This window comes from Triticum dicoccoides, chromosome 2A (genome assembly GCF_002162155.2).
Source record: "Triticum dicoccoides isolate Atlit2015 ecotype Zavitan chromosome 2A, WEW_v2.0, whole genome shotgun sequence".
NCBI classification, from domain to species: domain Eukaryota; kingdom Viridiplantae; phylum Streptophyta; class Magnoliopsida; order Poales; family Poaceae; genus Triticum; species Triticum dicoccoides.
In genome coordinates, this window is record NC_041382.1 from 189,634,624 (window position 1) to 189,661,366 (window position 26,743).

The 26,743-nt window shown below is 44.8% G+C and overlaps 1 protein-coding gene across 1 annotated transcript; it reads right to left on the reverse strand.

Moving 5' to 3' along the window:
* Positions 1 to 1,585: 1,585 nt before the first annotated feature.
* Positions 1,586 to 5,849, reverse strand: LOC119354137 (sphingosine kinase 1-like). The gene is made up of 10 exons (XM_037620850.1): positions 5,357 to 5,849; positions 4,208 to 4,330; positions 4,005 to 4,105; positions 3,783 to 3,855; positions 3,437 to 3,523; positions 3,237 to 3,314; positions 3,016 to 3,086; positions 2,481 to 2,783; positions 2,133 to 2,255; positions 1,586 to 2,016 (listed from the first exon to the last, which is right to left on the reverse strand). Exons 1-10 carry the CDS (start codon positions 5,745 to 5,747, stop codon positions 1,819 to 1,821), a joined length of 1,548 nt encoding a protein of 515 aa, XP_037476747.1. The 5' UTR covers positions 5,748 to 5,849; the 3' UTR covers positions 1,586 to 1,818.
* Between the last annotated feature and the right edge of the window lie 20,894 nt (positions 5,850 to 26,743).

The window sequence follows — 26,743 nt, forward strand, 5'->3', positions numbered from 1 at the left end:
GGGGTCGAGGTTATTCGTCGAGTAGATGGCTTCTTCCTTTATCAGCGGAAGTACGCTCATGAGCTTCTTGACCGTGCTAGGATGCTTAACTGCAAACCCGTCGCAAGGCCTATCGATACGAAGGCTAAGCTCTCTGCCACAGATGGTTCTCTAGCTTCGGATGCTCCGTTCTACCGGTTGATTGTTGGTGCTCTTTAGTACCTCACCCTCACTCGTCCGGAGCTTCAGTACGATGTGCAGCAGGTGTGCCTCCACATGCATGCTCCTCATGATGCTCACTGGACCTCGGTGAAGTGTACTCCCTCCGTCCGGTAAAGAGTGTATGTTTGGCTTCAAATTTTATCCACAAAAGAGTGTACTTCTATCTTTCCAATGTACTTTAAACTAGAAAAAATACTTCTCTCTCATCACACGGTAATCAAGACCAATAACAATCTACACATGGTCTTCTTAATTTCTATATGCACTTAGCTCATTGGGGGTTGATTAATTAAAGAGAAGAGAGATGGTGGCTTGCACTTTTCCAATGCATTTTTTACTTGACTCCATAATTTGTCCTAAAATATCTAGATGTACACTCTTCACCGGACGGAGGGAGTATTGTTCGCTATATCCGGGGCACTATGGATCTGGGGTTGTCACTCCAAGCTTCGTCTTCTCTGGACCTGACCGCATACTCTGATGCTGACCGGGTCGGCTGCCCCGATACGCGTCGTTCCACTTCTGAATATTGCGTCTATCTTGGCCATCACTCATCTCCTGACCGTTCAAGCGACAGCCTATTGTCTCTCGCTCCAGTGCTGAAGCAGAGTGCCGCGCGGTTGCTAACGTCGTTGCAGAGTGTTCATGGCTTCGTCAGCTTCTTCACGAGCTCTTGTCTCTGTTTGACAAGGCCACCATTGTCTATTGTGACAACGTCTTAGCTGTCTACCTCTACATCAAACCGGTTCATCATCGACACACCAAGCACATTGAGATTGATATCCATTTTGTTCAGGAGCAGGTGGCTCTTGGCCATGTGCGCGTGTTACATATTCCCACTTCCCCGTAGTTTGCTGACATCATGACCAAGGGCTTGCCTACCGCGTCCTTCGAGGAGTTCCGATTCAGTCTTTGTGTCGACAATGGTGCCGCTTCGACTGCGGGGGGTGTTGAGATGTAAATATTGCATGTGTATTTCTTGTACAACAAGCCCTCCTCCTTCCTTGTATAGTTGAGTACGTGGCTCCTCTATGTACTTATGTATACGTGCATATGCGCCCGATCAATATATCATGACTTGCACATATCTTCTACACCCGTATCCGGCAAGATATAGGCTGGATATGAAACCTGAACGTTTGGGCTAGGTGTGAGTGGGGTTGGGTGGCGATTTGGCGACCAGGTGGTGTCCGGGTTGGGGGAAGAGGGGGTGTTCGAGGGGTCAACAGTGACTAATAAATGTGGTCGAAAATTATGGTGATTTCAGGACAGTCAAACTTCCTTTGTACTGCAAATCAGCGGAGAACAGTACTCATCATACCACGCTTTTTTGGTGCGTCTTGGTCAATGCCAACTACAACCAGAGTGTGACGCGTCAACTTTCGCCAAAAAATATCCCTTTCCTGCACCTAGTCAGATTCCCCTAAGGTCTTACACTTTTGCCTTTTGAGGCTCAGTTCTGACTGAGCTCTGACGCTATCGGTTATATCCAGGATTCAGACAAACATCGACCGCCTCTTGCATTTCAGTGTGAGTATTTACATACGACATGTGCTGAGGCGCAACCATGAACCATGTGAGAGGTAAAGAACAGGGGAACAAGGGAGAAAGAATTCATCATCTTGGGGAGAAGATGGTGGCCAGCCCCTGATCCACCGTCAGTTGGATAGGGGGGCCATACGCCATCAGATGCTCCGGCTCTTCCTTGGTTTGGGACCTGTCGCCTCTCGCGAGGACCTCTCCGTCGGAGTCGATGATGCCGCCTATGGTGCTGCTGCCGACGCGCAGGCCCGGCTCGATCCGGAGAGCCTTCACCTGTTAGTAGCAGAGATGCAGAGATGATGACAATTCAGTAGATGCATGACCATGCATGTTTGGAGTAAGTTCTTTGACAGTGGATTCTGGGAGCTCATGGGGTTACTTAAACATACCTTGAAGTACTCCACATAGGGTGATTCGATGTAGCTACCATCCTTCATCCGAAGCAAGAGCCCGAGAGCAACCGACCATGGGCAATCCTTGATTATAGCTGCGTCCAAGTAGCCATCTGCAAACTGCAGGGTGGTAAAGGATAATTATTAGCCTATGGAGCCAAGATTGACAATGCCAATGACTGATCATGAACGCTGATATTCTTACAAACATAGGAAGAGCACTAGATTTTCAGGGCAAATAGATTACTCAACAAAGATTCCAAGTGTTGTATGAGAGTATTTTTCAGCCCTCACTGCATCAAAGACAAAATATGAAGGAATGGAGCAATATGGAGTGAGATTAACCTGTGCTTGTGGTGCTATCATGACACCTTCACTAGCAAAAGCAATGTTGCTGATCCAAACGTTAACAAACGGACCCTTCAGTGATCTCCATTCGAGATCAGCATCGTCAGTTGAAGGACCTGAATATGTACATGTTTCATTATTACAAACATCTGTTATGTCTCCTTCGGCAGCATTGGTAGCCCCATTTGATTTACAGCTGATAGTTTGCTCCACGGGATCACCAAATCCTTCATATCCTGGGGCAGGAACAAAAAGAATACGCCCATTGTACCGTCGCAAGTTCACCGCACGTAGAAGGGACTGAAACAAAGTCAGAGCAAAGAGTGAATTTACTACATCGATATTTGAAACACACTTCTATCGGCCTCTGTCAGCACTCGAGTATTAAAAGGCATCGAGTATATTTTGTTAATTGAAAATCCGCAGTTGGAACTTTGTCTAAGAACTCTCAGATGCATCTGATGAGGCAAGAAAGCATATTATACAAATGAGCGAGGTGTTCTATAGAAGCTTTTTAGAGTATGAACCATACATAGAAGTCGATGCGAGCGCTTCCCATCCACCTAAACTTTTCTGACTCAATATCAATATCAGCTACCAAACCTGCAGTTCATAAATCATTTTCAGGTTTGTGAAATATATATATTGCCATAAAACTATAAGAGTGACAGAAGAAGCTCTCAGAAGGGTGGCCAGTGTTATCAGTTGTAGTTTGGAAAAAAAAAGGCAGCATCAAACTAATACAATGCCTACCCCATGTAAGCATCATGACACTGAAAAACTTTGTCTTTCCTTGCACAACAGAAGTGACATCGAGGGCACGTCTGTGACCTGTGTTGCGGGAAGGTTGTGTCAGCTTTTATTTGTACACATGAAAATGTAGATTGTTTTGGAGGATACATAACATGGCTGTGTAGATGAGGTGTGACAAAGATCAAGGAAGAAAATACTACCTCTGATGATTGCAAACACAGCATTTGACATCGAGAAGGGTTCACCAGCAGAATGCAATAGACCTTGCACCATTCCATTTCCAGTACCTGTGGTGCATGTAATAACATGTGAAATTTGTGCTGAGCATTACCAATGACATTAAAGTACCCAGATGCTTCACCAGGGACGAACAAAAAACACAAGTTACAGACTTACAGCTACTCCTTAGTGGGAACATAAGCTATTGACGATTCTAATGTTTTTAGAAGAAATAATATTACAGGATAAACGGCCCTAACGTATAGTACGGCTCACCGACGCGCAACAATGCAGCACTCTGATAAGGATATTGCAATGATCATGTACCTGCTGGAATGATCCCTAGTGGCACTTTTATTGCTTTGTCCCAATCATCTCTTTGCAGCAGACCATTAACAACCTAAAGTCAACACAAAATATATTCAACCCAAATAGAGCATACAAGCAAACAGATTAAAGAAGTTCAAAAGATTATGAATGAGATCTGAAGATACTGAACAGAGTGTATCTTCCAGCAGGTCTCATTTGAGAATAATATATTTTGCTAACCTCTACAAGGATACCATCTCCACTAACACAAACGATCCCATCATATTTCTTAAGATCCAGTGAACCAGCAATTTCTTGAGCATGAAGACGGTAATTGGTTTCTGAGGACGTTTCACACTTATAATTTAGTATAGCCAAAAAACAAAGAGGGGCACGACATCTATCTTTTCATAAGTAGAAAATTTATAAACATTGATCACAACCTTGCATGGTGTAAAGGATGTGAGCAGCTTCAATAAGAGGCAGAACTTCGGTTTGGAAAATCTTCCGCCCACCTCTCTTCCCACCGTAAGGGTTCACTATGAAGAACAGTCTCTTCGGTCGACCTATTATCCAATGCCATATAGTGCAAGGAACAGATCAGCATTCGCGAACAGTCAATGTCCTGCATGCTTGTGTTCAGAAGCGTAGACACTCACAAAGTAAGACCAAGCAAACTAGAGCTGATAAGAATTACACAATGCCCGAAAAATCTTTGGATGTTTGGATCATAATTATGGAAATACTCGAAAACATAAAGTTGGTTTCGCATTTAATTTTTTGGGGAGTGCCTACAGCTCAGTCGATTGAAAAATACTAACTACTCCTCAATCGTCTCCGGGAAAAACAATAGAGAAAATAACTGCCGAAAACTAAAAAAGAAAAACCCGCACGAATCTCCACGCGCAATCCGATGGCTATAGCATCGATTGAGCTATAGCTATTTCTCATTCGATTGAGAAATAGCAAACCCGTTTTTTCTGTGTTACAGTCCGATGGAACAGTCCAAAGCATTAATGGGGAAATTGATATTGATAAGAGCACTTAATCAAAAATAGAAAATGACAGGCCTATAAAATATCTCCAACTATAAATTAGGAATGAATTAAGAAGGGCGTCGTGTAGGAGCAGCATGATTCTCTGGCCTCAACAGGAGAAACCACTACTACAAGAATGGAGTTGCGCATTTGACGGCTTGACCAAATCATGTAAAAGAGGTGCCCAGGACACGCAACCTCCGTAGAAACAGCAAGGAAGAGGGTTCTCTGGGCGTTCCAATCCAGAATTCATTTCTTCAGCTTTCGGTTAACCGAAACGGATCGAGCCGCTGGGTTTGCGCTGCTTCCTGGCTATCTTCAACAGTCATTTCCTGATTCTAACCAGGTCAACGGATTCCACCCAGCCCGCTGCGCAACCTCGATCAGGTAAAAGTAAGCACGAGGCCAATTCCTCCAACCATAACAGAGAAGGAAATCTTCTACTGGTAACCAAATCGCACCGAGAGTCGACCGAAAGAGGAGCTACGAGATCACCGAATCACAACTTTAAACTGAACAAAAAAGCAGAGGATCAGAGAATTAACTGGTGATTACCAAGCGAGGCGAAGCGATCTCTGATGGCATGCCCCCACCTCTCCGCGGCCTCCTCGCTCTCCATCTCCACCGCCACCTCCCCTCTCTTCCTGTCCTCTGCACCTCCGCCGCAGCCCACCGGAGACGGCGGCCTCCCCGCGCCCGTCACGTCCCCCCTCGTAAAGGTCGCGAGTTTGAGAGCCCTGCCCTCCACCTGGAACCCGAGCACGTCGGACTCCAGCTCCAGCTTCCGCCTTCCACCGCTGTCGCGGCCGGCCGCGGTGGGGCGCCACGCCAGCTCGGCGCTGGAGAGCGTGGCCTCCGCCGCAGAGCCGTTGACCCGCACGGGCTCCACCAGGGCCTCCGCCCGGGGCTCCGGTGGGCCTCGCGCTTCGGCCTGCGGGTCGGCCATGGACTGCAACGAGACGAGACGAGACGGAGGAGCTTCAGCTGGGAAGTATCGATGTGGTTGGAGCGAGCGCGAGCTTGGGAGAAGAAGGCGACGTGGTGCGGCGTGTTATTGTGGTTTTTTCTCCGGTAGACCAAACTCACCCGCTCAAATAGTTGGCTAGCCTAAAATTTGGAAAATCTTTTGGGTTTATTCATGAGTTGCCAAAATTGACAAGAAAAACAAACTATAATGAGCAAATAGTTATTGGCATACCAAAAGAAATTGCCGACCATCTAAATAATAACCAAAACTGGTATGGTGAGATTTAATAGCTATCCGAACATACCCTATGCAAAGGGCCTTGTCTCTACTTCTCTACTCGTTTTTTATTTAATAATAATTTTTTAAAAGAATAAGGTTCCATCTCTCGTTCAACGTGCGTTTTGCTCGCAGCTTTTTTTTTCAATCATCCGCACTTCTGTCCACATCGCAACCCCACTCCCCCACCGGGTTTCCCCCTCCTACAATCTAAATGGCTGGCAAAACCCGGCTAAGCGAACACACCCACACTATCACGCCGCCTCCCAGATCATCCGTTCCGCCCCAGTCCCTCCCCGTCGCTGGTCTACCCTCCTCCACCCAGAGCCGCACCCCACCCCTTTTTTCTCCCTCCCTCCCGCGAGTGGTGTCTCTTTGCTTCGAGAGCGGGATTTGTTGATGTGGGTCATGGAGACTACGAGTTTCGATGGGCCGTAGGCACTAAAGTGGGCGATGTGGATGACCCCCCGGCGTTGGGGAAGGGTGGGGTACCCATCCTGGTGGTTATCATTGGCGTCAACCGCCAAGACACGGGCCAGCCTCACTTGGCCATCGGCGACAAGGTGAGGTCAATGCCTCTGTTTCCTTACATGGCCCCTTGGTGAATGTCACATTGTGACCAGTGTGACCTGCGGTGTAAGTTTCATGCATTTGTTGTTGCCTTGGGCACGTGTCCCCTAGCGAATTGTTCCTTGCAAGATAATTTCTCTTGCTGATTTGTTCTCCACACTTGTTGATTTGTGGGGACGAAATTGCTTGTAGATATCTTACATATCAATATCTACCTAGAATTTTGGTAGATCTTCCTAATTTATCAATGCAGTAAATTCATTATATCATACATACTTCAAGAAAAAAATGAGCTTGTTTTATGTGAAATTTAGTTTTTTAAGTTTCCATTGACCTTTCAGAAACTTTTGCACCTTTGAGATACTACTCCATTAATCAAGTATTCTGAATTAAGGTTGTTGATCACACTCATCTTGTTGAATTTCAAAAGATGAAAGGTGATGCTTTTCGTTTTCTTTGGATGTTTATTCAGTTCTTAAAATTATTCAGAGTTTTTGAAAACTTAGCATTATTAAACTCATTTTGTACATATTCAGATCCTAAATTCTTCCTCATGAAGATATGCATTGGTGCAAATTCCTATTTGTAGATGTCCATTCGTCATTTATTTTCTTCTATAAAACTCAACTATGTCTATGTAGAAGATTCAAAACAATAAGTTATCAAGTTGAACATTATTCACGGCGGTGATGATTTAGGGTGTTGTTCTTTTGTACAAATGAGACCTTATATTGTATTTGGAGCATCTGAACAACACTTGTTGCTATAATTGAGCCTCTTAGGTAGCAATGGATGATTAATTGATGATTGGAGTGAGTACATTAGTAGCACCATAGATCATGAAAGACATCTCCATGGTACAGAGTAACTTAGTTTGCAGTTCAAATCAATTTATCAAAGGGGATAATTTGTAAAAACAAAATATGAAAGGTTGTAAATAAATTGTGAACACATATCAATCAAGATACTATATTGTTTGTGAGCTTGGTTTAAGATTTATCAATTTAATCTACCCCATGGTACTGCCCATTTGATCGTGATATAATTCTATAGCAAAAAAGGTAGGATATGTTTCATTAAATCATGTCATACAATTAGCATAGTTAATGTTGAACTGCTAGAATATTTACGCCATGTTGAACGCACGGGCAATTCCCTAGTGTATACCAAAATTTAGTCACTAGTCCTTGTATTCACTCTCGTGATCCCCATTATATCCTCCTGGTCACTGACATTTCAAATGTCAATACAATTTAAAATAAGCACTCTTGTTAAATTCTTTGTGCCTGGGTTTTTCTTTTATTCGACCTAAATTTTGCATCACTTGGTCCATAATAGCAATGTTAAAAGCTACTATTTATTCTATGGATGTTATATGGGAAGTGAAGTGAAGATGTCCAAGATTCCTTTAAATGTTGATCAAATCAGTAACAACAACCCCTAAACAACATAAATTTGCTAAAACGCATGGACTGTTAGTACTAGCGCTTGTATATCTCTCTTCTTCCATCACATGTTCATGTCCTCCTCGCCAGCATTCGAAACAACCAACAATCGACAATAATGACAAATTAATAACAGCTAAACACACGACTAAGCAAAGGCCAATGCGCTCTAGGTGAGAGTAAGACGAGTTACACGGTGATAGTGCAATAAGAATAAATAAAGACATAAGTAAGCAAATGTTGGTTACGCACCGAGTAGGAGAAATTCTCTTCGCTAATGTTCAGTGTTGCCTAGTGTACAATGTTGTCTTGAGAGGCACCAAAGATATGGTGTAACACGTAGTGTTCATGTGATTTTATAATCAAAATACAATAATTATGTTTTAGTTAAAATACTATGACAGTATTTTAGCAATTATGCACTATATGTAAGATATATGGGTAAATATGTGTATGAATATGATGTGTATAGTATTGTACAATGTGCATAGGATTCATTTAATGTGGGATTTTTTGTAAGAGATGCATGTACATGTACATATTTGCACCAAGGTAGGAAGGTCAATGGATGCCTTGATTATTCTTCCTTCAGTAGGCTTCCATTCTGGTCGGAGAAATTGGGCTATTCTTATTGCCATTATCGCTCAGCTATAGTAGGCTTTTAATTCTTCAACTTATTCCTCCTTCGATTTGTCAACTTGAGTAGTTATTTGAATTTTTATAGACTTACTTTGGCTTTGATAATTTTCTCCTTTCATGATAGTTAAGGGCTGGGCGGGAGTCTCCAGGTGAATTTAGCCATTTTTCCAACACGAAGTATACCAACTTAGATCAACTCTAACCCATCCCAATAACTTAGTTCCCAAAAGCCATCCTGATAACTTAGTGTCCGTCCATTCTGAAACACCATATAAAAACTTTGTGCTCAAAAAGCTGTCTCAAAGCTTAAATCCAAAAAATCATGGGTATCGAGGTGGTCGATCCTAACACGTCCCCAAAATACATTCATTGTCGTCCCACCTGATGTATTAACAAGTTATAAAACCCTCCAAAGCGCAAGCTAAAAATCTCCTACCGATGTCGCCTCTGTCTTTGCAAACACGCTGCTTAGGGCTTAAGCGATGTTTGCATCCCTTATGTGTCTTATTGATGTCATTGAAGTCAGTATTGTAACCAAGTTGCGGGAGCCCAAAATCAAATTCCGGCAACTCGTTCGATTCCATTGAAGAATATTTTTGCCCATGATAAAAGATGAAGGTAACCTTGGACCATGGCTCACTAACGTCCAACCTCGTAGTCGAGAGTGACATGCAATCCCGGTGTCACTTGCACCGTCATCACCTCCAATGGCCTCTTTCTCCTCACCATCGCCATGGTCAGGTACGACGGTAGTGGGGCCACGTGTGTCAATTGGGGGCAGGGGTGGAGGGGAAGAAGGCACGGGTTTCAGGCAGGAGGCACAGAGTGACATCGGCTACCGAGGACGATGGTGGCGGCAACACGTGGCGATTGGAGGTGGGGAGGACATGCTAACACAACAAATACACTTCAATAGAAGGGACTTCACTAGCCCTATACATTTGTGGGAGTTTACTAGCCCTATACATTTGTGGCATTGCTAAGATAAGGCCAACTCCTGAAAAAAACTAACACCCTAAAGGAAGTCAACTAAAATATTATCATAGATTAATGAAATATTCATGTGTTGCCACGGAGTAATCAAAGTCACTATAGTTTCCAGTTGCAAGGTGATAAACATCGATGTTTTCATTGTGTTTCTTCATTCCGGGAACCACCACACAAATTTGTCTTTCTTTTGCTTCTCTATGTATAAACTGAATTTAGATTTGCAATTTCATGTGAACGTAAACATATATTTTGTCAACATACACAATTTACTTTATTTTTTAAGAAAACCTTTTGACATTCTACTGTGAGATTGCACCCGAAGTGTGCCATAACCAAACATGCGCTTTGCTATGCCGTTTGTGTCGTTAGGTTTTCATAACTTTTTACTCCCTCTATTTGAAAATATAAGGTGTGTTAGTGTTTTGAAAAGTAAAATATTTTTAAGTTTGATCAAATTTGTGGAGAAATATATCAATATAAGCGATATCAAATCGTTATCATTAGATTTCATCATGAAATACATTTTCATATTTTATTTATTTAGTATTGTGGATGTCAATATTTTCTGCTTTGAACTTGGCCAAACTTAAAGAAATTTGACTTAAATAACTAATACACATTATATTTAGAACTGAGTGAGTATTTGGTTTGGCGAGTGGGGATATGATGAAATGTGTTTGCAATTTCTATAATGTGGTATTTTGGTGGGCCTTCCGCGGTGTGATTATGTGGTACTCCTTCCGTAAAGAAATATAAGAGCATTTAGATCATTAAAGTATTGATCTTAACACTCTTATATTTGTTTACAGAGGGAGAAATTCATACTTATGTATGAAACTTTTTACGTCGGGTGACCACATGTACTATATCGGTGCTATGATATTACATGTTGGCGCTTCTTTTTTATGTGGTAGAGTGTGCGCAGAATTGATATGTTTTATAGCCTGGTTGCTACTGATTAATCCCGGTTAAAATCACGAACCAAATTGAAAATTCAATACCTCAATCCAATGGGAGCACACTGAATTAAAATCACTGAATAAGAAAGCTCTTTTTAAAAAAATTGACCTGATCAAAATTGAGTGAGGCAATTTAAATTGGAAACCCTAATTAAGTGTAAGACTTTATAACAAGAGTCACATACCAAAGACCAGCGCGGGCCGCAGCCACGAGCCACACAACTGACGCGACCAAACGGTTTGTTGTATAATCACGTAGCCAGGGGTTTTTCACACAAAAGCTTTGACAAAGGATCTGGTGCCCGCTCTAACGTTCTGACCAAAAATTCACCACGACAAAGACATTTGGCTGCTTCTCCTGGAAAAAATCAGCAGGTGGTTGTCCTGCATTTTTTTAATTAAGAACTCTTGCAGGTGACCCGCAAAAAAGAACTCTTGCAGGTGAGCATGTTTTTTTGAAGCGCATGCAGGTGAGCATGCCATGGTTTAGTGAGGTCATTCTGAGGAGCATAGCTTCGTGTCAGATTTGGCCTGAAGTAAATACCTGGCATGGTGTCACAGTACTATTATTATTACAAAAATCCTAAAGATCGAACGTCATATTTTTAGACATAGCAATCAAACGCTTTTATGACAATTTATATTAACGTGGTGAAAATTTTGTTTGTAAACACCGTAATTTAAAAAAAACTAAGACCAATTTTTTTTTTCAATTTTGTGGGGAGTCATATATGATACTCCTCACTATGAGTAGCCTTAGGGCTTGTTCTGAATCTCTCCAGCTTCTCAAAAACTTCGCAGATTCAGCTTCTCAACTAGCTTCTTGCTTCACTTGGTGCTGCAGAAACCGTTCGACAGTAGAGGAGCTTCTCGTAGCGTTGCATTTTCGCTCCAGTACACTTGCAGCCCAGCGGTGGGACTGTAGGCCTGCTCGTCTCAGCTTGGGCCGGCTAGAAGCAGCCCATTGCGGGGGCAAAGTGTAGACGGCAGTACAGGCGGCGGTGAGGACGGGATCTGGCGGGAACTCGCCCTGGGTGGGGGGCGTGGGGGTGACCTCCTCCTTCCCATGGTGGCGCCGGTCCTCGCTGACGGTAGTACGGGCGGCGGTGAGGACGAGATCTGGCGGGGAATTCGTCGGGAAGGCCGGATCTGTACGCCTTCGAGAGGAATCGGCCGGCGACGGGGTGAGCCAGACGTGGTTGTAGGGCGGCGGCGCTGGGGGTTTGGAGAGGGAGAACACGGGAGGAGGGGAGATACGTCTGAGAGGAGTCAGCCTGTGCGTGTATCTGTCGAGCAAGGAGACGTGGGATCGAACCATTTTTCTTAGCGATGGCAATCTGCACGTAAATAATAGGAACTCCAGATTCTTAAAAACATGGAGCTAGGTAACGCTTGCTTCACAAATTTGCACTACCGGCCCAGTTTAGCTTCGTGAATCTGACTTCTAGAAGTTAAAGCGTTCGGGCTGGCTTCTCTGTGATAATTTATGAAGTTAGGAGATGGAGAGATTCAGAACAGGCTGTTAGGGCATGTACACTGCATAGCCTCAGGGTGATGCCTCGCATGGCATGTAGGATCGGATATGACGTAAAATAGGTTCGGATAGGGAAGCGGGAACCTCTTCAGGAGGCGGGTGCTTGGAGAGAAAAAGTGTGGTCTGGGGTCAAAAGCTGAAAAGGTTAAAATGAAAAGTAGAGATGCATGTGTACTAAAGTCTTTATTTTCTATTTCTTAATAAGACCTACTAGTGGTAGCTTGCATTGAAGAGAAAAAGTAAATGTAAATGTCTCAAACTACTTTTTATTATAAGATATCTGTATCCATATGTCATTATTGTACATGCCCTTAGTAAGCTCATTTTGAGAGGCGTAGCTTCATGTCAGATTTGGCCTGAAGTAAATACCTGACATGGTGATGGTTACGTCTCGTAGCCCTGGTCCCAGGAAGCTATTTCCACAGTACTATTATTATTACGAAAATCCTAAAAATCGGACATCATATTTTTAGACATAGCAATCAAACACTTTTATGACAAGTGATGAAAATTTTGTTTGCAAACACCGTAATTTTTTAAAAAAAAAAGATAAACTAAGATGAAAATTCCATGTTTGTAATCTAAACTTATTATCCTCGACGAATACAAATTGTCATGAAATACCTTTTTTTGCAGAGAGTCATAAAAAAATTTCAATTTGCCATGTCTAGAAATCTCACGTCCGCTCGCTGGATATTCAGATCCTGTTATTATGCACCAAAGGTTGCCCCGACGCTAATTCACCGTAGCGTGCAAACGAGAGCGCGCGCGGCGTGTCATACTCGCCGTCGATGTACGTCGGCGTCCGGGCGTACGTCCGGGGTAGTTCTGCTCCACACGCTCTTGCCTAGCTACAAGCAACACGGCAAGACGCTCCCGAAACATGAACGGCACCTACAGAGAATTATTATAGCGTGTACAACGACGTGACGTGAGGTGCCCAGCCCTAGCTTTTCCAATTTACATTATCGTGTTTCATACAATGCTCATCCACCAGATACATAGACAAGATGTATACAGTATACGTGAGGTATGTATAGCGTGTGATGCTTCAGTCTTGGCCCTCGTATGAAGACCTCTCTGACGATTGTCCGTGCATTTGTTATCGTGAAATGGGGAGCCGCGCCAAAGATCAGACGCCGAGTCCGTCCAACAGCACTAGATATGTCTCAACTGAAAGAAAAAAAAACACTGAATATGGCTCGTGAGCCTCTCTTTTTTTTTCCTTTTTTTTTTTGAGGGAACCTCAATGGTTTTCTCTTGCGTACGTAAGAGCTGGAACCGAAAGGAACGGGGCGCTGCCGCTCCTCACACGTCATTTTCTCATCAGCCAACACGCTGCGCAACCAATCATCCTAATCGATCAGATCACACGCATACGAATAGCTTTGAATATAGATCCCTGAATGAACTCAGTCCGATGGTCGAGAGGTGGCGAATCCAATGGTTGTTTGAGTTCAATCTCCTCATTAAATCAGATCTACCATGTGACCATCTAGAAGTTTCAGTGATTATTATATTGAGCACGCCCCTTCTACTAGAGAATGTTTTTTTATCATACTATCTTCACAATGTTCTCTACTATACTAGACTATTCCATACATATTCTTGCTTCAAATGCTTTCTCTTTTGAAGTATGTTTTTGTCATTTATGATTGCTTTGTGGTTTTCTTGTTCAAGGTGAACGTTTTATGATCAACCACTATCAAAGCCTATATATTTCTACCCGCAAAAGAAGTCCATATATTTCTGCAGATAATTTCCCCCTCTCACACAATTCATGTGCAAAGCACATGCAACTTACTAGTATCTTACAACTCTCCAAGCTTTCTCCTGAGTCGGGAGTGTGGGGGCATGTCTATTATTTGGCCGTTGTTGCCCCTTCGAGATGGCCCACCCGCGTGCAAGGCAATGCATGTTTTGTTCTACCGACTTCGACCGCATGTGTCCTTCTGGTTGTGGTAGGGAGTGGTGAAGGGGATTTGGTGGGTGAGTTCACATATGACATTGTGCTGTGTGGCGATAGTTTATAGAGAGTTTCCTTCTGGAATTTGATTGCTGGTGCTCCACGTTGTTTTGATCTTCTTCGCTGCTCCACGTTGGCTTCCTCGACCGCGGCGTCTGTTCATGTGGTTGCTCAGGGTAGTAAGATCTGTGGGCTACTATGTGCCTGGGCAGGGGAAACATTTTGGATTTGCATGGGCGGATATTTTATAGGCTTCTTGATATTGTAGTTTGGAATTATTGGTCAGTGTTGCGTTCTGCTTATTCAAAGTACAAATAAATGCATGTTATATATCTGGTCTGCCTCCCTAATGAGAGGGAGGATCAAGAGTTCTAAATTTGGCACCTCATAATAAATGTCTCCAAATGTGGCATTTCCACAAATTCTTCAATAATGAAAATCTTCCCTGGGTCAAACTCATTTGGAATACATACTATGTGGGTAGGATTTAACAGACAGACCAGTAGGATCCTTCTGGTGACAAAATATTGTCAAATTAATTCCTGAGTATAAGAAGATGGCCAAAGCAACCATAGAGAGAGGAGATACTATTTTGTTGTGGGAGCATAATTGGGGTTCTAGTTCTATTAGATATATGTATCTTGAGTTGTATTCTTTCACTCTTGATAAGCACATCTTTATTAGAAACTAGAGATATACCCGCGTGTTGCAGCGGGAATTGCATGCAGTGATTTCTGTGAGATTTGATTGTACGAAACTTTAGTATTATGATTAGTAATATGAGAATTGAAACTCAAGCATATATGATTTAATGTATATTATTCTTTTATAGTTGTAAAAATATATTTAATATAAGTAACATGCATGATGAATTTTAAGGTGGGTCTTTTCCCATGCGTAGTGATGTAGTGGGTTGGCATACTTGCATGTCGAGAGAATTAAATTTAGTGGAGCATGCATGCTGACATGATGAGTTGACATAATTGCATGTCAAGATAATTGAGTTAGTGGGGATCAACTATTTTGGTATATATATAGAATTTCGTCGCTTCCCAGGACCCTTCTGCCCACTTTCACACTCCTTTGTTTGCCCAAGCCTTTGAGCAATTTTAGGCCCTTCAGAACTCTATGCAAGATATTCAACTATATGAAGCTCGTGATAAATGGAAATATACATGGAATAGCCCCTCTTTCTCATCTATAAAGATGTATAATTGCTACTCAAAAGGAGAGGTTCTTGCACCAAATTCCATAATGAGTTGGAAGAATGCCTCTATGCTCATATGCAAGATTTTTTTCTGGTTGCTTTTGCATGACAGAGTAAACACTAGAAATTTGCTCCACGGATTTTTTTCTTTCCGCCTTCCTATAATTGTGAACTATGTAACACTTGTTCTAAGGAAACTGCTCTCCACCTATTTTGGAAATGTTCTTTTGCTAGGGAGTGCTCGGATAGTGTCATTATCAAAAGAGATAGAGGCATTTCTTCATGGATGAGATTTTACTGCTGCTGCAAAAGCTGCCCCCCCCCCCCAAATTGCGTTGGGAATCACCATCATGGGATGCTGAAACATATGGATGCAAATAAATTCTAAGATCTTCAAGGCCATGGAACTTTATATCCTCTCTTTGAAAAGGCATCTTCGTGCTAACCTCTCACTTCTCAAGCACAGAATTAAAAGAAAGTATGAAGATACTCTTCTTACTTGGATTGATCAGCGTCTATCCTAAGCAGTTATGAACATGCTGAATTTCCCAAGAGTTGGTGTGGGTTAGACTGTGAGTTTGAATGGAGTCTGGCTGCTCTTTTGGAAATATTTGTTTCTTTTTTAATTATATATATAAATACCGTAGAACGATTGTTCTATGGTTTCTGATTCAGAAAAAAAAGTATTATGTGATTTTTAGAAGTATAATATGTTCTTAGATTATCAACTCCACGAATGCGTAATGATAGATAAATTATCAAGGAACATCCTCAGTAACGGTTGTTACGAGATTTCAAGCTCTGGTTTTTTTCATAGTATGATCCAACCATCCTGATGTTGAAACTGGAGATTATATTTGGACAAAACCTTTTTTCCGCACATCAAAGAAAAAATGCATGCACGAGAATCATTTACATGTGACCTTACGTGGAACTTCTAGTCCTGCTCTTCACTTGTATGAATTACTTACTAGAAAAAGGGAGTCAGTTGTAGAATTATTGTCACACCCTAGCTAGTCATGCATTAGAGTGTTGCATCATGTTTACTCTTTCATCAGAAACTTGAAATGGGGATGACAGAACCCCCAGTCCCCTCTGAAACCAACTAGGGTTTACTAAAATAATTTTCAATGAACCTGAAATGCCCTTCTAAAATGCCCATCATTTTTGTCTTGGTTCAGAACCTCTGCCAAAAGTGGTGCACATTTTCCTAGGCCATCTTAGGGTTTTTGAATTAATTCATAAATATTTGAATTTGGGCATTTAAAATTATATAAAATATTTAAATGCTCAAATACCTCCAAACTAAAATGTTTCATGTTGGAAATAATCCAACTATGGACCAGGAGTGATTTGGTGATTTTTGAAGTTGCCTAGGTATTTTATTAAATTCAACAAAGTTGCAGATATATTAAATAAAAACAGAAACAGAAAAAAAGGGGAAAGCTTACCTGGCGCCTGCCCCCGGCCCACCTGCCGGCCCAGCCCAGCACCGCTCCAGCGAGCTGCTTGCCGGCCAGGCAGGCAGGCAGGTGCCCGACGGCGACCGTGGCGTGCGCCACGCACCTGCTCGCCGCCTCGCCGTTCCCCTCGCCAGGTGACGTCGTGGATCGGTCTCTCTCTCTCCCCCGAACCCCCCAGACACCCCCTCTCCTCTCCAGCTCCTCCTCCTCGCACGCCCCAGCCATGGCCGACGCCATCGCCGCCACCCCCTCGCCGTAGCCACGCCCTCCGACCACCCCACGCCGTCTCACCGTGTCCAGGAGCTCCGCCGCTGTCCACTTCATCGAGCAGCCGAGCCCCGAGCGCTCGCAACGCCCGAGACCACCGCACCGACCTCGCCCGAGCTCACCGTCGCCGGAGATCCCCTTCAACGCCGTCGTCGCTCCGGTCCATCTCCGGCCGCACCAAGGACTCCGTCGCACTCACTGTGAGCTTAGCCATCTTCCCCTCCCTTCCGTTCTTGCTCCCGAGCCGTGTAGCAACCTCCCGGAGCTCAACCGCACCCACCGCCGTGGAGCTCGTCGCCGACGTGTTTCCGGTCATCCTCCGGCCACAAGATGGTGTCCATCTTACTCACCAAGTCCCGCAGCACCTAGCTAGCTACTCCACGAGCCTCACCGAACCCTCTAGCGTCAAGTTCGTCTTCGGCCGAACCCCGGTGGCCGCCAAGGTCGTCGCCGGCGCCAACTCCGGCCACCCCGACCCCAACGGACTCCGCCAAGAGCTGCGGTTTGTCCTCAGCTCCACTCCGGTGATCTTCGCGGCCCATTCGGTGGCCGGAATAGCCAAAACCACTCCCGCCGCCGCGTCGGGCTCGCCGGCGGCTAAACGTCGGTGCAGCCGACCCGGGTTTGACCACGGGTGGGCCCTGGTTGACTCCCCTGAGTCAATGACAGGTGGGGCCCAGCCCTGTTAATTAAACAGGATTAGTTTTAATTAAATTTTAATTAAAATAATCACCCTGACATGCGGGACCCACTGTCAGGTTTGACCTGGACCAGTTCCGTTGACCTGCTGACGTCACACTGACGTCAGGCTGACGCAGTAATTGATTTTCTGGATTTAATTTAAATCAGGAAATTCCAGAATATTATTTAAACTTCAAAAATTCATAACTTTTATTCTGTAACTCCAAATTGGACAAATTATATATGAAAAATGATCAGAAAAATCCAATCTATCCATCTGTACTATTTTCATGCATGATCAAACAAGTTAAATTGATGTTTTAAGCAGAACAAGGAAAGGCACTTTAAAAGGCCATATTTGAATTTGAAATTTGAATCCTTGATTCAAATTTGTTCAAACCCTTCTGGTTTTAGTTGCATTAGCCCAATACACTCATTTTGCCATGTCTCATGCATGCATCATATTGTTGCATACTGTTTGGTAATGTTTGTGAATCGGTGCTCTCTGCGGCAGGTTCTGTCCCCGAAGAGTACCGTGATTACCCTAACGAAGAACCGTATCAGTGCATCGAACCATCAGGCAAGCAACCAACCATTTGATCATGTCGATAAAATCCCATGTTCTCGCTCCTGCTCTCTTTTACTGCATTAAGACAACGCGTTTCAAACTGCTGTGTGCTACGGTAGTTGAACCCATTTCCTCTGCATGACCTGTCATTGCCACAGTAACTAGATGAAACCCACTAGCATGTGTAGGAGTTGTTTGAGCCATATGTATGTGTTGTTCCTACCTTGCTATGCCTGCTATGCTTAGAGTCGTGTCAGGTCTGGTTCATCTGGGTGATGGGCTAGAGTGAAATGTTTATGTCGGTAATGAGAGTGGTGTGGTGAACACGATTTGGTAAAGGTATCGATGAGAGGCCATGTAGGAGTACATGGTGGGTTGTTTCATTGAAGCCGACCTTAAGCACTGAGATCTGTATGTGTGATTTAAGAATCAGCTACTACCATGCACTGGGCCCGAAACCAATGGACCCTCTCGGCTTCTTATTCACCCTAGTTCTCCGTCCAGGAGTTGCAAGTAGTTTCTGGTGTTTGTAGCCTACTGGAGGCCGTGGACAGCGCTGACCGTAGGGGTGGGCTGTGATGCGGTAGGTACGTGGCCGGGTGTACCGAATACCCGTTAGGTATCTCGGGAACCCTGTTCACATCGTTCGGGGCCGTATGGGAAACCTCGGCCGGACTCCCTGCGGATGGAACCCGAATAGGCGATAAACCTGGACTGGAAGCTTAGGTGATTAGGTAGGTCGTGGCCGACACCCACGTTGGGCTTCCGCTTGAAGGTTGCCGAGTACATGTCGTGTAAACGACGATAAGTGGTGAGAGCGTGTATGAAGAAGTACACCCCTGCAGGGTTAACATGATCTATTCGAATAGCCGCGTCCGCGGTAAAGGACTACTTGGTTGCCTATACAGTTCATAGACAAGTAAATGGAAACTATTAAAAGCCTCAAGATAAGTGTGAGTGCCGAGGATGGCTCTTCCGTAGGAAGACGGAGGTGGATCCTCGGTAGCGTATTGAAGTGGTGAATAGTGGACTCATGTGCGCAAAACTATTTCAAATGGAGTAATCGTAGGATAGTCTAGCCAAGAGTCAAAGCTGGCTTGCTGCAATAACTCCACCAACCCTTCTTGATACTATTCATGTACGTAGGATCTGATGTATGTCTTGCTGAGTACCTTTGTACTCATGTTGCTATAATCTACATTTTTACAGAAGACGCTGCAACCCCTTCTGATGGGTTCTATGTAGACGTTGACATCAACGAGTAGGCTAAAGACCCAGGTGGTGACCCTGAGCTTGTGGAGGACCACATAGTATAGCCAGGCTTTCCAAGCCTCTTTTATTTTACTAGTTGTCTGTACTTAGACAAGTTACTTCCGCTGTTGGCTTGTATGATTGTATAACTTGTATGTTGGGTCGTGAGACCCGTAACTTTGTGTGTATAATATGTATGGCTCCCTGAGCCTTAAATAAAGTACTTGTGTCGTAGAGTCATGTTGTGATGCTTCGTTGTATTTGCACATATCGAGCATAATGTGTGTATGATTGAAATGCTTGGTATGTGTGGGATCTGACTATCTAGTTGTTTATCTTTAGTAGCCTCTCTTACCGGGAAATGTCTCCTAGTGTTACCGCTGAGCCATGGTAGCTTGCTACTGCTCTGGAACACTTAGGCTGGCCGGCATGTGTCCTTCTTCGTTCCTGTGTCTGTCCCTTCGGGGAAATGTCACGCTTTGAGTACCGGAGTCCTGTTAGCCCGCTACAGCCCGGTTTACCGGAGTCCTGCTAGCCCAGTGCTACAGCCCGGACCCACTTGCTGATGACCGACACGTTCGAAGCTGGGTCATGGATGCCTGTCCCTGTAAGTCTGTGCCACTTTGGGTTTATGACTAGTCATGTCAGCCCGGGCTCTTTATCATATGGATGCTAGCGACACTATCATATACGTGAGCCAAAAGGCGCAAACGGTCCCGGGCAAAGGTAAGGCGACACCCGTGGGGATACCGTGCGTGAGGCCGCAAAGTGATATGAGGTGTTACCGGCTAGATCGATGTGACATCGAGTCGGGGTCCTGACAGCGTTGGCATCAGAGTCGGACTGCCTGTAGGTTCTCCAAGCCAAACTGGTCGATGTTGAGTCTAGAAATTCTTTAGTTATATGTAGGGGAATTGTTTGTGGGTTGGAACGTAAGGCTCTTTTTACTCCTTTATCTTATGACATTCTGATCTGAGTCAGTCCATTCTTCCACCGGGGGTTAAGGAATTAGGACCTATTCTCTCTATCAGGATCACGTGTTACTAATCAGTAGTACCTTATAAGTTTGATGGATACAAGCCTAGTTCAGTTCTACTACCACATTATGTTGTTAGAATGGATTCAGAACCTTGTTATGATGATGATGAGTGTGTGTGTAATCCTTTGTCAAATGTCTCAAAATCCTTCTTGAGCATTTACAGCTGTTATGCTGCCGAAATTTTGCTAGAAATTCTAATGCCTTTGCATTATGATTATGCTTTCAGATGGCCACTCGCGACCTCAATCAAGTGGTTCGCCTGACTCGATGCCTAGATGTACCCGGCCATACTGCCAAGTTGGTCAGGGTAATGACTGAGGCTGGATACCGCTGGTATCCTGAGTACACGGTCGAAGAGCAATTCCGAGACTTTAATCAAAGCCAATATCTCTGCACTGTCAGGATATTTCCATCTTATCCTGGATCCACCGAGCCTCTTCACTGCTCTTATGGACTCGGGGTTACTATTGAGATGGCTGTGCAGGACGCCGCCTACTTTATGATGACCATTATGCGAGTCAGATCTGGTCTATTTCGGGACTCTGATTTCCGGTATATGCCAGGATCACTTCCGGGAGCACAAGGGTATCTCCAGGCTATCTATGCTGACCCCACTCAGGAGGATTCACGGACTCGCACCACTGCCGAGATGCTCGAGGATAAGGACCGTGAAAATCGGGCCTTGAGGTTAGAGCTCTTCAATACCCGTGCTGACCACTGGGCCACTTTGACTCGGTTCGCACCGGCGGTGCAAGCTGGATATTCAGATATGCGCGGTCTCTATCCTGTGAGATCTGCTCTGCCAGACGTGATGGTTTGGCGTGATGTAGGAGGCATCACCCCACCTCGCGGTCCCCGCAGGCCACCGTTTGTTGGTCCAAGGCCTCATCCTAGCCCCTATGGTCCACAGGCTCCGCGAGATCGTCTGTTTCCGGATGATCATGTTGAGCTCCCAGGCTATGGAGGTGACTTTTACGAGGACTACTACGGATCGGTCTGAGTTAGTGGTAGTATCACTAGTTCGCACTAGATGTGTCGCCTATCGTCCCGCGTGACTCGTGGGATATGACCTAGTTTGTACTCCTTCCGGAGGTGTAGGAAAATAATGTATAGGAGCTTGGAATGCCTCCGATGAGATGTAATCCTCTTTTCACCGTAATAGTACTTTGTTTGGTCTTGTACTAAACTCTGTATGGTGTGTATGACGATGGAATAAAAGAAGCAGTTCTGTTTTTACCATGTCATACGGATGATCATCTTGCATTTCGAGTTATTCCTTGCATTTTTATCCTATGTCGGAATTTTATCATCCTGACTAAATCATTGTCTTGTTTACCTAGGATGGTCAACACGCGCGCTAACCCTGCTTCTCAAGAGCAGGCCGAAGGCAGTGAAGCCAGGGATGTAAATCTGCCTCATCCTCCTTCACTAGCCGAGGTTATGATGGAAGCTGAGAGAAACAAGCGGGAGACCAACCGTTTGTTAGAGCGTATTGAACAGAACACGGCACACCATCACAGGACTAACGTGGTGTCACTCAGTGATTTTATCAAATTACATCCACCCACGTTCCACCACTCCGTCGAGCCTCTCGACGCTGATGACTGGCTTCGCAGTATCTCTCACAAACTGCGTTCCGCGCTGGTAGCGGAGGCTGACAAGGTCACCTTTGCTGCATATCATCTTGAAGGCCCCGCCAGTCTATGGTGGGAGAATTATGGAGCTATGCGCCCGGCGGGCCATGTCACTACTTGGGCTGAGTTCAGTGAGGCTTTCCGTGAACATCACATTCCGGAGGGTCTCATGGACCGTAAACGTGAAGAATTTTGCAGTTTCACCCAAGGCCGACTGTCTGTGGATGCTTACAGCAGGGAGTTTGGTAATCTCGCACGATATGCAACCGAGGAAGTTTCTACTGACGCCAAGAAGCAAGCAAGGTTCCGTAAGGGCCTTAGTCCTGAGCTTCGCCGCGACCTCCGTCTGCATGAGTGCACATCTTTTCAGAAACTTGTCAACAAAGCCATCAGTGCTGAAACTGGTCAGACTGACTATGACGCAACACGCAAGCATGGCCGTGATATGGGTTCCTCATCCGGTGCTGGTCCTCAGAAGCGCCGCGTGTGGGTACCCAACACCGCCCTGCCACCCAGGTTCACACCGAGGCCATCCTTTCAGGCGCCTCACCCCGTTCAACAGTCTGCTCCAGCCAAGCCCTATGGGGGTCCAACTAACAATGCTCCTCCACGTACCAGTTCCGTGACTTGTTTCAAGTGTGGGGAATCTGGCCACTATATGCGTGAGTGTCCCCAGACCAACCCCAATCAATCTGCTAAAGCTGTTGGCCGTGGCAAGCCGACAGGAAAAATATTCCACGCCAAGCCGGTCCCCGCTTCACGTGGCCATGTCAATTGTATTTCTGCCGAAGAAGCTCAAGAGGATCCCAACGTCGTTCTCGGTACGCTTCTTGTTAATTGCCACCCGACATCTGTTCTTTTCGATACAGGAGCCTCTCATTCTTTTATATCTGAAAATTATGCTCGTTTGCATAACGTCGCATTCGGTGATATGCCAACCTCCATGGCAATTCAAACTCCGGGATCCAAATGGCAAACTTCTCGAGTAAGCCATGGAAATGAAATCCAAGTCGACAGACTTGTTTTCCTCGCGTCTTTGATAGCCCTTAAATCTTCAGATATTAATATCATTTTGGGTATGGACTGGATGTCGGCTCATCATGCCCAAATTGATTGCTTCTCTAGGACTGTTCAACTCACCCATCCTTCGGGGAAGATAGTCAATGTCTTGACCCGAATAGCCAAGCGACAATTATATTCTCTTAACGCCAGCCCTTTGCCAGACCTTGAGGACGTTCCGGTAGTCCGTGACTTCCCGGATGTCTTCCCAGAAGAATTGCCAGGTGTTCCACCTGACAGGGATGTTGAGTTCGTAATAGACCTCATTCCAGGAACCGTTCCGATTGCTAGAAGACCTTATAAGATGGCACCCCTAGAACTAGCCGAGCTTAAGAAGCAACTCGATGAGTCCTTGAAAAAGGGTTTCATCCGACCTAGCTCATCTCCGTGGGCTTGCCCCGTCCTATTCGTCAAGAAGAAGGATGGTAGGACCGGATGGTTGTAGATTACCGACCTGTCAATTTGGTCACAATCAAGAACAAATATCCACTTCCCAGGATCAACGACCTGTATGATCAGCTCGCTGGATCCTCAGTCTTCTCCAAGATGGATTTGAGGTTGGGCTACCATCAAATCAAAATCAGAAACGGGGACATTCCTAAAACGGCCTTTGTTACTCGTTATGGCCAATACGAGTACACCGTCATGTCTTTCGGATTAACCAACGCTCCAGCCACCTTTTCTCGGTTAATGAACTCAATCTTCATGGAGTATTTGGATAAGTTCGTCGTGGTTTACCTCGATGATATACTCATCTACTCCAAGAACGAGGAAGAACATGCCGAACATCTAAGGCTAGTGTTGCAGAAACTTCGAGAGCATCGCCTTTATGCCAAATTTTCTAAATGTGAATTCTGGTTGTCAAAAGTGACCTATTTGGGTCATGTAATATCTGGTAAAGGTATTGCTGTTAACCCTGAGCGAGTTCAAGCCGTCCTTAATTGGACTCCACCTGAATCGGTCAAGCAAGTTCGGAGTTTTCTGGGCTTAGCGAGCTATTGTCGTCGCTTTGTCGAGAACTTCTCGAAAGTTGCCAAATCTCTAACCGAGCTCCTCAAGAAAGATAAGAAGTTTGAGTGGACTCCACAATGTGAGCACAGCTTTCAGGAACTGAAAAGACGCCTGACTTCTGCTCCCGTACTGGTACCGCCAGACTTCTCCAAGGACTTTGTTATCTACTGCGACGCCTCGCGACAAGGACTAGGTTGCATTCTCATGCAAGATCGACACGTAATTGCCTACGCTTCACGGCAACTGCACCCACATGAGGAGAATTATCCCACTCATGATCTAGAGCTTGCAGCCGTAGTCTATGCACTTAAGACCTGGCGACATTACCTCCTCGGTAATCGTTGCGAAATTTTCACTGATCACCAAAGTCTGAAGTACATTTTCACCCAACCGGATCTGAATCTCAGGCAAAGACGTTGGGTTGAATTGATCACAGACTTCGACTTAGGAATAACCTACACCCCAGGGAAAGCCAACGTCATGGCTGATGCGCTAAGTCGTAAATCTTATTGTAACAATCTGATGCTACAACAAAGTCAACCGTTTCTCCATGAGGAATTTCGGAAGCTTAACCTTCACATTGTACCTCAAGGTTTTCTTTCCACCTTGGTGGCAAAACCTACCCTTACGGATCAGATTATCCTAGCACAGAAGGTAGATCCGGGAATCTCCCGCATCAAGAGAAACATTCAGAAATGAATTGCGAATTGCTTCTCCATTAACGATCAAGGGGTCGTATACTTCGGAAATCGACTAGTGGTTCCCAAAGTGCGAAACCTGAGGCGATTGATCCTTAAGGAAGCTCATGAATCTCCTCTCACCATTCATCCCGGTAGCACTAAGATGTATCAGGACCTACGCCAGAGGTTCTGGTGGACTAGGATGAAGAGAGAAATTGCTCAGTATATTGCAAATTGCGACGTCTGTCGTCGTGTAAAAGCAGAGCATCAACGGCCTGCTGGCACCCTTCAACCCCTAGCTATTCCTGAATGGAAATGGGATAAAATTGGCATGGATTTCATTACCGGTTTTCCCAGGACCAAGAGAGGGAATAATGCTATTTTCGTCGTGGTCGATCGTCTTTCTAAAGTAGCCCATTTCCTACCTGTTCGTGAGAGTATAACCGCTAGTCAGCTGGCAGACTTATACATCTCCCGAATAGTGTCCCTCCATGGTGTTCCTTTGGAAATTAACTCGGATCGAGGAAGTCTTTTCACCTCTCGATTTTGGGAAAGTTTCCAAAATGCTATGGGAACCCGTATTTCCTTTAGTACCGCCTTCCACCCTCAGTCGAGCGGTCAAGTGGAACGCGTCAACCAGATTCTAGAAGACATGCTTCGAGCCTCTGTTATCTCATTCGGAATGGATTGGGAGAAGTGCCTTCCATTTGCCGAATTCGCTTATAACAACAGCTATCAATCTAGCTTGGGTAAAGCCCCTTTTGAAGTTCTCTATGGACGACGGTGTCGAACACCCCTTAACTGGTCAGAGACCGGGGAAAGACAATTCTTTGGCCCGGATATGATTCAGGAAGCAGAAGAACAAGTTCGCATCGTTCGTGAAAAGTTGAAAACAGCCCAGTCTCGTCAAAAGAGTCAATATGACCGAAAACATAAGGCTATGACTTTCAAGGTTGACGAGAAGGCTTATCTTCGGGTCACCCCTCTGAAGGGAACCCATCGTTTCGGTATCAAAGGCAAATTGGCTCCTCGTTACATTGGACCTTTTCGCATTCTCGCCAAACGAGGAGAAGTTGCCTACCAGTTGGAACTACCTCCGCACCTCTCCAGAGTTCACGATGTCTTCCACGTTTCTCAACTCAGGCGTTGCTTTTCGGATCCTATCCGTGGAGTGGACCACGAAACGCTTGATCTCCAAGATAACCTTACATATCGAGAGTACCCCATTCGTATCCTCGATCAAGCCGAACGTACCACGCGACGTCATAATATCAAGTTTCTCAAGGTTCAATGGTCGCACCATTCTGAGGATGAAGCAACTTGGGAAAGGGAGGATCGTCTTCGACTCGAGTATCCCGCCTTCCTCCCGGAGGAACCCAAATCTCGGGACGAGATTCTTTTGAGTGGGGGTGAGTTGTCACACCCTAGCTAGTCATGCATTAGAGTGTTGCATCATGTTTACTCTTTCATCAGAAACTTGAAATGGGGATGACAGAACCCCCAGTCCCCTCTGAAACCAACTAGGGTTTACTAAAATAATTTTCAATGAACCTGAAATGCCCTTCTAAAATGCCCATCATTTTTGTCTTGGTTCAGAACCTCTGCCAAAAGTGGTGCACATTTTCCTAGGCCATCTTAGGGTTTTTGAATTAATTCATAAATATTTGAATTTGGGCATTTAAAATTATATAAAATATTTAAATGCTCAAATACCTCCAAACTAAAATGTTTCATGT